Genomic DNA, 12,451 nt, shown 5'->3' on the forward strand with positions numbered 1-12,451 from the left:
CTTACCCTCAAAGGATGACAACACTTTGAGTGCCGCCTAACTGTCGCTCAGAACGACAATTCGCTCATTCCGGTAGTTTCTGTTTAAGCTAATCTCTTCACGAATGATTTTTAACGTAAGACTCTGCTCTAGCAGAGGTACACCGACTCTATTACCAAGTCATAGAATTCGATTACTTAATTTCTCAGGCCGTCTTAAAAAAGGAATTCTTAATTTTTCGAGAAACTTCGACAATAGCGACCTTCCACCAATATTTATCTTCTTTCCAAGGACTAGCTTCTTTCCAGCGGCATCCAGCGTCGAATCAAATATAATTATGTCTTTAGAAAAACGTAAAATTTTTAGAAACCCAAACATGCTTGATGTCAATTATTTACTTAGTTTGCTAAACCAGCAAGACAAAATTACCGTTGAAAACCACAATCCCTTTGGGCCCTTTGTTGGTCCAGTCGAAGAGTTGAATGCATTTGCAAACTCCTTTCTACTTATAGAGTTGTTGGAGTAGAGAAAAATGAAAAGCTGCTTACAGTGAAGTGAGAAAATTCATAAAGAGGTTCAGTTTAAACTGCAACGCAAACTTGGTGCTGAAGTAGTAGGATGCTCTGGACAAAGCTACAGATCTCTATAAGGCTCTACACGCATTTTCGGTAGGGTGCTACCGCAGGAAATGTGCCGCCTTCTAAACACATTAGAAGGCATCTACGAACATGCCGTTAAATACCTCGATGAAAGCAATTAGTCGTTCACACAGCAGTCGGTTCTTCGTCACGGGAAACAACAATTAACTCGCTTATTCGACTTTCTTTGTTTGTGGGGTAAATAAGGCATATCGTGCCTATGAATAGTGGATAGTGGGGATCGAATTAAAAAAAGAAAATTGACTTACGTGCATTGCAAATGTTGTAAAAGAAAGAGAAAGAAAGCAAATATGGCAAAAGTAAACAAACTTTAAAATATGCAATTTATTTAAAAAATAAAAATAAAAAGTTGTTTTGTGAGTCACACCCAACTATGCAACCGATAATTCGCTTGCTAGAGCGGTCATGCACAATGGGAAAAACATATGGATTACAAAAGCAAAAAAAATATTAATGGGGGTGAATTTGTAGGCAGCTAATTTATGAAAAATGTGCAAATAAAATATATTATTTGCAAGATAAAATAATAAAATAACATTCATCTTTTATTTTAGCCCAGTTATTAGTAATTAAATAGTGCAACTCTAAATTTTTAAGATTTTTTTAGAAGAAGAAAAAGTAATTTTATAATAATTACTTATAATCTAAAAAGTGCCGTAACCGTTCGGCGACATTAAACTTAAATTGCTTCTCTTGCAATATAAATCCCAACCGGTAAAACTTTAGCGCTTTTGAAAAGTGATAATTCGTAGATAAAAAAATGCTACAATTTACCGTTATCGCCGACAAATCTTACTTAGGTGCGGTTCAGCGTACTACGCAGGGCCAGTTTACTGGAGGGGGAACCTTTGGTCGAAAAAAACTCGAGTCATTCCGGTAAGTAGAACCGACTGTCGTGGGAATGACAATGACGGAATTCACGACCAGACACCTACAACCACAGCTATTGGATCAGACAGTATACAGACAGACACTGAACTCCATTCATTGGTAGTCCCTTAACACCTTCCTAAACTCTCAACCTCCGAATGCCGTCATCGGAGTCCAACCGCCCCTCATCGCAGATGAAGAGCTTCAGCTGCCTCGTAAGACCCGCGCAACTTTGACTCAATTACGTTCTGGATATTGTAACAAGTCAAACTTCTACTTATCCAGAATCGACCACGACATACTAAATATATGCATGTGAAGGTAAACCGCACGATACTAACCACAAATTCACATGCCCTCTTAAACCCACTTACCTAACAATCCCATTCCTTTGAACCCAACCCGTCAAAACAGCATATTTCTTAGGCCGACCGTTAGATGAGCTAGACAATGACGATCGGTGACTACACGATCGGTCTTACAGTGTAGAGAGGAGCTGGAACTGCTAAGCCATTGGCTTGAAATTACTCTGATATGGGTTCCTGGTCATAGGAACATACGGGGCAATGAGACAGCGAATGAGCTAGCAAGAAAAGGTTCGACACTAGATATAGCAGAGGCGGTGGCAGTCTCCACCCCACTGAACACATTTAAAGAATCTATTGCTTCACACTATCATGCTTTAGCCGAAAGAAGATGGAAGCAAATACCTACATATATTACAACAAGAAACACATGGCCGTCATATAAAATCCAAAGGACGAATGACCTGCTAGGATGTTCTCGGCCAAACATTTCACGCATCACTGCAACCCTTACAGGTCATTGGAAAGTAGGGGATCATGCAGCTAGACTCAATCTACCCTTTAACCCTATCTGTAGAAGCTGTCAAGCGGAAGGGGCGAAGGAAAGTATTTTCCACCATTTATGTGAATGTCCGGGACTAGCCAGGGCACGACTCCGATCCTTCGGTAAGCCTTTCCTACAGCAAATTAAGGAGATCTCAGACATCGAGATAAAGGATTTGCTGCTATACTTGGACCTCACTAAATGGATCTGACTTGGAAACAAAAAAAAAACAAAATACACAATACAAAAATACATCATCACACGAGATAGTGGTAGTAAAACGGTGCTGGTCACTAATTAGGAGCATTTCAGTGGAAATGTTCAACCACCTCAACAGCAACACCGCACTGGCAGGGCTGACTGATGAACTGTCACAACAACAACCAATCTTGCTAAAAAAAAACCAATTAAGAAGCCAAAATATTAAGGAAGACCGTCACATAAGTAGCCAAGATATTTCCAGGGAACCAGACCACCATCTATCAACAAACACCAATAGTTTTGCACCATTTCAAAATATCTTAAAGCAAAAGGAAGCTTCTTGTTTTGATGTCATATGAAGATTTTAAATTAAAATAAAAACTTTAATTACTGGAATTTCTATCCGCGAAACTGTGCTGAAACAGTACAAGGTGAAGTCCACAATAAACAAGACTGAGCTAAAATAGAAACGACAGAAGCTTTGTTCTGATAACTTCGAGTTTATTTATTCAAAATAGTCCCCTCTTCCTAGGCCTCGATAAACGGTTTTGCGCGATTTAAAAGCTTTTCGAAAGTGTTTCAAGTCATTGACCGGAGTTTCCTTCAGGATATCGGTACAAGCATTTTGGATGGACTCTACGGACGCAAAACGTTTTCCTTTCATGGCCAAATGCAATTTTCCGAATAGGTAGAATTCACAGGGAGCCATGTCAGACGGATACGGTGAGTGAGTGATAGTTGAAATTCGATTTCGAGTCAAAAATCAGTCACAAGAGTGGATCGATGAGATGGTGCATTATCATGCAATAAATGCCAGTTTCCTCCTTCGCAGTATTCAGGGCGAATTCGACGAATGCGATGCAACAAACGCTTCGAAACGCCAAGATAGAAAATTGCATTGATGATTTGGCACATTGGCACGAACTCCTTGTGAACAATCATCTTGGAATCGTAAAAGCAAATGAGCATCGACTTAATTTTTGACTTCTCCAATAGCAATTTTTTGGGTGGTGGCTCGTCTGCTGCCTTCCATTTGGCACTTTGACGCTTAGTTTCAGATTCATGTGGAAACACCACCAGTTACAATGTTGGAAAGGAAGTTTTCGTCTTTTCTCGCCTTTTAATGAGGTCTTTCGAATGTTGAATTCTGAGCAATTTTTGGTCCTCAGTTAACTTGTGCGGAGTGAAATATGCACTGACCTTTTGTAAGCCCAAATGATCAGTTAAAATGCGATAAATCGATGTTTTGTAGATATTCAACTCCATGAATTTCAACGATGATTTCGGTTCATTTTTGATAAATTTACGAGCAAATTCGATGAAGTTTTCGGTGCATTTTGGGCGGCCCGTACGTTCATTGTCATTTATGTCCTCACAACCATCTCTGAAACGTGTAAACCCCTCATGAACTCATCAATTCGAATGTTTCGGTTAAAGTTTTACCTTTTTTAAAACAAAATCTGATATGAGCTTTTTCATCGAAACTCATTTTTGTACCGATGACACAAACATAGCGACACTTTAGACGCAATAATTCCGCTTCCACTGAACCGAATGTTACAAAGTTTTCACTGAAAGTTAGCTAGGGATGTAACTTCCAACGCACTAACTCAATAAAAGGATGGCGCCATTAAACACATTTTTATGACGCCAGTCTTGTTTATTTTGGACTTCACCTAGTAGACCTGTATTTGCAATAATAGCACCACAACAAATTGCAAACTTTGGAATATGTTTTTTTTGTTTTATAAAAGTATGGTGCGCATCACAACAAAAACCATATAACTCAAAATTTCAAACTTTGTACAAAATTTACAAAGTTTTTAGTCAGAATTTATTAGAAAAATTCTGGGAATGCAGTTTTATAGGCTGCTGAATTTTGGTAAGGGTCCAAATTCGAAGCACCTAAAAAATTGCGCTAATTTTTGAATTTTTTTCTTTTCGCTGGCGCTCTTTTGCATTTTCCCCATATAAAAAATGTCGATAATTCGTTAAATGGCAGAAAATGCATAAACTATATGCATAAAACATACATATAAACAGCTACATTTTTTATATGGTTATATGTGTTTAAATTTTACGTTAGAAAAAATTTCCTCTATAAAAATTTGAATTCTTAACTCTTTCTTATATGAATTTCTGTTATTATGGGCCAGCAAGAAAGAAACGCTTATTTTGTGATAAGAGCAGCAAGTCTTTGTATGTAAGTACTCGTATATGTATGTGTATGTATGCACTTAAAAACGTTTAATCTTCCTCGGATAACAATGATAATGACATCTTAATGATATCCGGATTAGTGGGTTTGTATGCTAGCGGCTGTGTGGCTGTTTGCACGTAGTTGAGCTGACATTCTGCATGAGTTTTATGTTGATATAGACATAGTGCAGTGACTCAGCATCGAGAGGGGCCGTATCCATTAAAAATATTTAATACGCACATATTAATCGTGGCAGAGAAAAAGGTGCGCTGCGAATTCCAAATAGAGGCACACTTTTCAATAGTCCATACGAATAATCGTAACTCGATTTATTATATTGAACCATGTGGTGAGGTTATAATCAGTGACGGTACTTAGCTGCAATTAGTGGTGCCGTAGCCATAACGCCATAGCTGTACCTATAACCATAGTCGCAACATTACAGCATTTGTCGATTAGTCATGCCGTAACCATAAACAGCTGATGTTGAAGTAGAAATAATCACAATATTTGCATTTTTTCATAAAAACACATATAATTTTCCACCAGGTCAATGAATTTGTCGCCGTTCATTTCTAATATTCGATTTTTTTTATTGCAAATGCAAAGTATTTCATAGCTGCTTACGATCAAGGGGAAACAGCAAAAATCAATAGATACATATGGCTACGGTTATGGTTATGGCGTTATAGTGTGGCACCTATAATCGTGTACAGAGATGCCCATATGTTTGATCAGCATAGCTGATTGCTGTGATTGCGGTTATTGTTAAGGTACGGCACCACTAATCGCAGTTTAAGTCCTGGATATTTCGTTATCGCGAACTCTAAATTGGTTGGTTGGAATGTTTGGGCACTGCCCATTATCAGATGGTGTTTGGATTTATGAATGTCAAAAACAAAATTAATTTGATCTCACAGGTTAGGCCGTTTTTATACTTCCGTACAATTATAAATCAAGAGAACAGAAGCTTAAAACTACAAATATTATTAAGGATGCTAGCAGCAATAATCTACGGTAGAGTTTGCGATTGTTCCCTCTAATTTTATGGATTATTTTATATCATATCTTATACAGAAAGCTTAGTTAAATTAAAACCTATTTTCAACATATCAATATGCTCTAAATTTCCTAGGCAGATATTTAGGTATTTGTATCTATATAGCGCAGCGAAATTAATAATGAAACAAATAGTTTAAAATCCATACAACTAAAAGGGGTCCCGGTGGTCTAGAGCCCGAAAATGTAGGGTATTTTCAGGAATTATTTTTACAATATAAAAAAATGAAAAGCGATATTTAAATTTTTTAGGATTTGTATTTAACTTCTTTTACATACAAAAATGAAAAAAAAAATTTAATTTAAAAAATGGCGCTGAAGTTGACCCTCCCGAAAAATTGGACCTGGACGGTGTTGTCCATTTTGATTCTTCTATTTATCTGAAACACGAAAACCAAAAAAGTTATTAATCAGTATGACTGTAGCTATGTCCCACTACTAGAATAAAAAAAAATTCAGAAAATGGCGCGGTTTTGAATTTGTCCTTCTAAAAATCGGGGTTATTTGAGTTTTTTAATAAAAAAAAAAATAGTAATAATAAGATTCTAGTACGGGCGATAGCCATTGATGTTGTGAACAACACATTAAAATTTCAGACGATTCGGTTGAATAGTTTTTGACAACACCAGGCCGAAATAAGTCGTTTGGAGATAAATGAGTGTAAAGTTTGAGGTACAGGAGCGCGCTCTACCCAGTTAGTGGGCTGTAGAAGTTATAATATTGGGAATTTCCCCCTGAAAATTTCACTACATTCTTAAGAAATATCGAAATATCGAAAAAACAAATAATCGATTTTTTCAAATTTCTAGACCACCGGGTCGCCTTAAGCCCAACAAAACGCGCAACAAATCTTTTTTAGGCTCTGGTAACAATAGTGTAATGCAATTTCGCAGGTAATGACAATTTTTAGTTTAATTTACTTCTTTTCTCGGGATCGTTTTAGGACACGCGTTTTTGCCGTGCGAAATAAATAGTGGAACAAGCCTTCAGATATTCAAATTTCCTTACGTAAGCGCCGAATTCGTCAAATTTATGTAGGTATTTTCTGTTACACGTTAATTGTCATTTGTTTTGAGGTAATATTGAAGACTTTGATATTATTTCGTAGGTCATAAAAGCAAAAATGCCCTCCGGAAAGTCTCTTTTAGAATCCAGGAAGATAAAAAAAAGGAAATTGCTGAAATAAGCGCAACTACTGTGGCAAAGACTCATAAAAGTCCCAAAGATTACTTAAAACAAGGAAAGCGTGGCCGTCCTTCTAAAGTTGATGAGCGAACAAAGCGTCGTATTTTAAGCATTTAGCTGCTATTAAGTCGTTAAGTGCAGGTGAAAGTTAACATTAGAGGTCTCTAAACGTGGAATTCAGCAAATTTTGAGTTTTGACGAAAAAATCAAATACGAAAAAAGCTGCAAACCGTGCCATAAATACGCTCGAATGCAATTCGCTGTCAAACTTAAATTTTGGTCGCAAGACTGGATTAACATAATTTTTAGTTTTTCAGTTTTTTTTTTCTAGATGAGAAAAAGTTTAATTTCGACGGGCCAGATGGAAAGATGAAGTATTGGAGAGATACATGCCGTGAAAGAAAAGTAGCTACCAGCAGCTGAAAGCAACCGATCGATAGCAAAACTTTAAATGCATTTTTCTCAATACTGTTTTTTGAATTGGTGATCACTGTAACTTAAAACCCGCTTGATAGACTTCAATAAAATGTATACTGCTTTTGAAAAACATAAAAAACTCGTGCCTGATCGAAGGAATATTTTTTTTTCAAAAATTTCGATTTTTTTAAACAATTAATTGTCGGTTTTTTTCTCGAAAATCTGAAAAATATTTCCTGAGGCCGCCATATTCTTAATTTAAAAAAAAGCTTCGATCAGGCACAAGATTATCTATTAATAAAACTAATTTCTCTTGTCCGATTGATTTTAGATGAATCTCCAAGGACTTGCGATGATCACCGCAAGGGACTTCTGGAGAAAGAGAACAGCGATAACTTTTACAATTATTAATTTTTTTTTTGAAATTTTGCTAAAGTCAAGTCGAAACCGGATGTATTAATGCTGTGATTTTATTTTTGTAAAATAAAAAAATTGACTAGCAAAAAAAAAATGATTGACCCTCTGACTACCCTTAATCCTTTAAAAAAATTTTCACTTGAGCTATGTACCTCGTATTAAATTAAAAAAAAAATGAAGCAAATAAAAGCTGTTTTAATTTGTAAGAATTGTTACAAACTATTTGTTTCATGAACATACATACCTAACATTAGTATCTACTAATGTTCACCAAAACTAACGACAATTTGAACGACGTTTCCACGACAGTCGGTTCTACGTTACCGAAACGGCCCGGATTTATATCCGGCCAAGGACTCTCACTCCAGCAGCATTCCCCGTATGTAAGTATGGGGAATGTTTATGCTGCTGCAACCACAATTTGAACGGTTGATTAAAAAAAAAAAAACAAATGTGGAAGAATGGGATGAACTTGAAGTTACGTATCTCTAAAAGCTCATTTCATCAATTGTCGATCGTTTAAATTATTCTCTATTAAATTATTTCTAATAGTAGGGACAACGCACACTATTAAATATTTTTTTACTTTTTTTATTTTTTCTTTTATCAACTTTACAACAAGTATTTGTTACGCTATTGATTTCGTATGGCTATATTGTTTGGTTATGTTTCACTTATGATATATAAAATGTTTTTTTATGAAATTGTTTTCAAAGCCTTGTCGTTTTCATCCTTTTTAATGTACATTAAAATTAAAGAAATAAAAATAAAAATTAAGTACGTATTTGGATTTCTTAAAAAAACGGTTTGCTTCATTATTTATTTCGCTGAGGTATACAAGTAAAAAGTGCAACTGTAGGCGGGAAAGGACTAGTCCACTCGAGATGTATACTTTCTTAATTTGCACACATTTATGCACATTTGCGAGCAATTTTAAATCTATATGAATTAATGAGCATACGTGTATGGTAAAGGCCTTTGTGTATGCGTATGCTTTCAAAATGCAGATACTGTGAAGAGTCATGTTTTGTCATGCACAATAGCTTATCAACCGAGACAAGCTTGCCAATGAAAAATACAAGACTTCCCAGATTAAATAACCATGTTCCTATATATTATATATTAACATTCAACTAGACACCCACAAATAATGTATTGTACTTGTGCTATTGTACTAATGAGCCTTGTTGTTGTTGCTGTAGCAGCAATACTAATGAGCCATAATAATAGTCGCCACCCCTTTTTCTTGCTTGAAGTTTTGGTCCAAATTTAGCCTTTTGACTAGCCATTGGAATTATTGTAGTCATAATTATAAAGCTTTTTCAAATCAAATATTTGATATATAAATAGAATTAATCTTTTTTATACAAATTATGTGATATGATACGAAAGTGTATGTTTTCGTTACCTTCCAAAATTGATGGCTTTTCAGGCGGACCACCACCACCCCCTCCACTCGCATTCCCCTTGCTATGACGATCCATTTTTTTCGTAGAGCTCCGTGTTCTCTTCCACTTCTCCAGTTTTGTGGCTTCTCTCAGCTGCTGATTTGTGATACCCACAGGTGTGTTAATGCAACGGTTTAGAGCGTTTCGGTGTTAATTGGCACAGAGATAAATATTGAAATCTTGCGAAAACAATAGTGTCGTCGTACCACTTAAGGCATTTGCATGCGCTTATCACAAATAATTGTGTATAATGAACTAACACTCAAGTAGGTTTGTAACCGTATTGACCAAACGTGCCAGTTGGAATACAAAGCTTTCGTGCGGCACTGAATCAGCACTGATTTTTTGTTTTGTTAGTACGTTTTTTTGCCTAGTTTACTCTGCTTTCAAATATTTTCTGTATTTCAATAATTACAAATTTTAGCTACACACATTCCCACCTGAATATCGACTTTACATTTTATTATACACGCTTTATGCTTTTCTTATTTGCTTTAGTTCCACTGTTTACACTACACACATATTTGCAGGCATTTCATTTATATTTTTTGGATATCTATGAATTTCTGTTCCCCGTTGACGGTATTTTACGTATAATTGTGAAAATCACTTCATTCGAACTGCACAGTTCAAAGTCTTTTTCTCTTCTGATTATTGGCACTGCAAGTTTTATTTGCTCATCTTGCGCTCTCCACTGGGATTCACATTGGGTCTTGGGTGGTGGAGCCCCTACCGGGGTACAGTGATACACTGTTTGTATAGTATATGCGTTTGAACACGCAAATTTGAGCAGATGAAAACTAATGCTTCACCATTTTCGATATTATTTTCCTCCTAATATATCACAATTTAAATGGCTTTAATACCATTTTAACAAAAGACTAGCGAATTTTTGAAAATAGACAAAAGACTCACAAACTTGATATACTGCGCAAAAACAATGGTGGTCAGCTGTTGGGAATATTTTTGTTTGCGTTGCCATTAAGATGGCCAGAGTCAAGTGGAAAATGTCAAACGAATCATTTTCAGGACAGGGTGACATGTAGTACAAAACAATTATAAATATGTACATATTAGTAAATATTCGGTATTCTCCTGTATATGTATAATACATTTTTTTGAATTATTAAATGCTACTGTCATAAAAAGGCAAATATTCGGTATTTTCTTGAATATATAAGAGCAATTAACAATTTATTCAGGTCGAGTTGCAATTCACGTGTCTCCACTGATTCTTGGCTTCTTCGAAAAGAGAAACTCGACCGCTGGGATTGGTCAGCATGTTGGCCGTTTTTGAAACCCCATTGAAAATAGGTCTGCTTATGTAAAAATTATCCAGTAACTTGCCAGTGACTTAATTTCTGAAAATTCTCTCTAAAAAGTGAAAAATATCTAAAAAGTACATGAACGCAAAACCAGTAACGATTTACAAGTTTTACCAACAACTGATTAAATTGTTGGCAGGAAAAATCATAAAAATTAAAAATTTAAATATATAAGAGCAATCAACAATTTATTCAGGTCGGGTTTAGTGTAATGGCCTATAAGCAATTTTAGGTAAAGATGAGCTTTTCCATGGTATAAATATTATACAATGGAGAAATTTGGTAGTGGTTATACTGAATATTCTTCATTCAGTCAAATCAAGGTAAACGCATACATATTATAATAAATAGTATGTTTTTTCTTACGCATATAAGAGCAATTAATAAATTATTCAGTATTTTACTACAAACAGGCAAAATACCTATGAAGCCATACAAATGCCACTTTATAATTAAAAAAAAATTAAAGGTTATACAAAATACAATAGCCGTAATTTTCTTAAAATGAATTACAAATTTTATTACGTTAGAATATCTTACATAAACACATTACTTTATATATTTATCCATAAATTTTTTGTGAAATTCACTGCGCAGCGAGTCGTTAATGAAATGCGTTTTCTTTTCTGGTTCAGTACGGGCACAATTTTTGAACACCACATCGTCGTCCCAACGACGCTTGACTTTTAGATCACTACCCAGGTTTTTACTAGCAGTTGCGCCTGTGCCGGGGGCATAATTGATCAATGGATTGCCGGACAAAATATTCTCCATTCGAATACGTTCTTCCTCCTGTTTCTTTTCTTGCTCTTTGCGCGTTTCTTCTTGCATACGTTCTTGCTTGATTTTATTCAATTCTGCTAACAACGCAGCGGTATCATCTTCATCGTCCGAATCGGAGTCCTCCTCCGAACTGTCTTTGTCTATCGGATCGTCAGCATCCAGATTTACAGGCGCGGCTGGTTGTTCCAATCGTGCACGCTTAGCACCACCTGCACCGCTATTCGTTGAATTATTTGCTTCAATCGCTTTACGCACAATCGAAGGGAGTGTTTTTGTGGGACGTGCTTCGCGTTCACGCTCATCTAATTCTTTGCGAAAATCACGGTTGCGCAGCTCTTCGGCAGTACCTTGACCAGTTTCTCTGTGTGGGGTAGAGCAAGAATAGTTAATTTCGGTGTTAACAGTAAATATTCATGAAAGCTACCTGTATTTTAACTTGGTGTGCCCTGGTAAGTCTCTGCTGGAATATTGTTTGGACAATGCACTTAAATCTTTTTCACCACGTCCGGTGCCACCGCGCGCAGGATCAAATGTAGGACGAGCGGCTGTAGTCATTTTGTATATTTATTTGGAAGCAAATGTTGAATTGACGCTTTAACTTTGTGTGAAGTGTTTATGCACGTACTTTTTCCTTTTTAATAAACGTTTCACTCTTCTTCTTCTCTAGTTTCCTATTCGCAATAATATTAGCAGCTGTTTAGGATGTGTTCGGAAAAATGAGTTATCTTAGGCGAAATAATATCGATATACTATCGGTCCGTTGCGACTTTTATAGCAATGCAATGCAATGCAATGGCTTGACATTTAGAACGTGCCTTGGTGCCACAATGAGAATTTTGTTGTATATAAAAAAAAAAAAAAAAAAAAAAAACAGATGTTTTTAGCGAGACATCAAATATTATATTTCGTTGCGTATGGAGAAGTTTTTGTTGGTTGTGAAATTAAAAATTGATGGTAAAAATGGAAGCTTTTGAACTAATATTAATTTTAATTCTTATTGAAGTGTTAGATGGCTTTAATAGAATTTACGGTGTTCGTAGATGGTGGGTGTTATCGCAA

The 12,451-nt window shown here is 35.9% G+C and overlaps 2 protein-coding genes across 2 annotated transcripts in view; both read right to left on the reverse strand.

The window, feature by feature from the left end:
* Positions 1 to 10,245, reverse strand: part of LOC129239617 (maestro heat-like repeat-containing protein family member 1) — a 35,827-nt gene extending 25,582 nt beyond the window's left edge. The window contains exon 1 of the mRNA XM_054875261.1: positions 9,245 to 10,245. Within this exon, the coding sequence (XP_054731236.1) occupies positions 9,245 to 9,320 (76 nt within the window). The 5' untranslated portion in view covers positions 9,321 to 10,245. The remainder of the gene's footprint in view (positions 1 to 9,244) is intronic.
* Positions 10,246 to 11,103: 858 nt separating this feature from the next.
* Positions 11,104 to 12,030, reverse strand: LOC129237687 (protein CWC15 homolog). The gene is made up of 2 exons (XM_054872575.1): positions 11,817 to 12,030; positions 11,104 to 11,753 (listed from the first exon to the last, which is right to left on the reverse strand). Exons 1-2 carry the CDS (start codon positions 11,945 to 11,947, stop codon positions 11,159 to 11,161), a joined length of 726 nt encoding a protein of 241 aa, XP_054728550.1. The 5' UTR covers positions 11,948 to 12,030; the 3' UTR covers positions 11,104 to 11,158.
* Between the last annotated feature and the right edge of the window lie 421 nt (positions 12,031 to 12,451).

This window comes from Anastrepha obliqua, chromosome 2 (assembly GCF_027943255.1).
Source record: "Anastrepha obliqua isolate idAnaObli1 chromosome 2, idAnaObli1_1.0, whole genome shotgun sequence".
NCBI lineage: Eukaryota > Metazoa > Arthropoda > Insecta > Diptera > Tephritidae > Anastrepha > Anastrepha obliqua.

Coding starts and splice junctions, on each gene's coding strand:
- LOC129237687 (XM_054872575.1), bottom strand. CDS start 11,947: ATGACTACAGCCGCTCGTCCTACATTTGATCCTGCGCGCGGTGGCACC. Junction 11,754..11,816: donor CACACCAAGTTAAAATACAG/GTAGCTTTCATG, acceptor TACCCCACACAG/AGAAACTGGTCAAGGTACTG.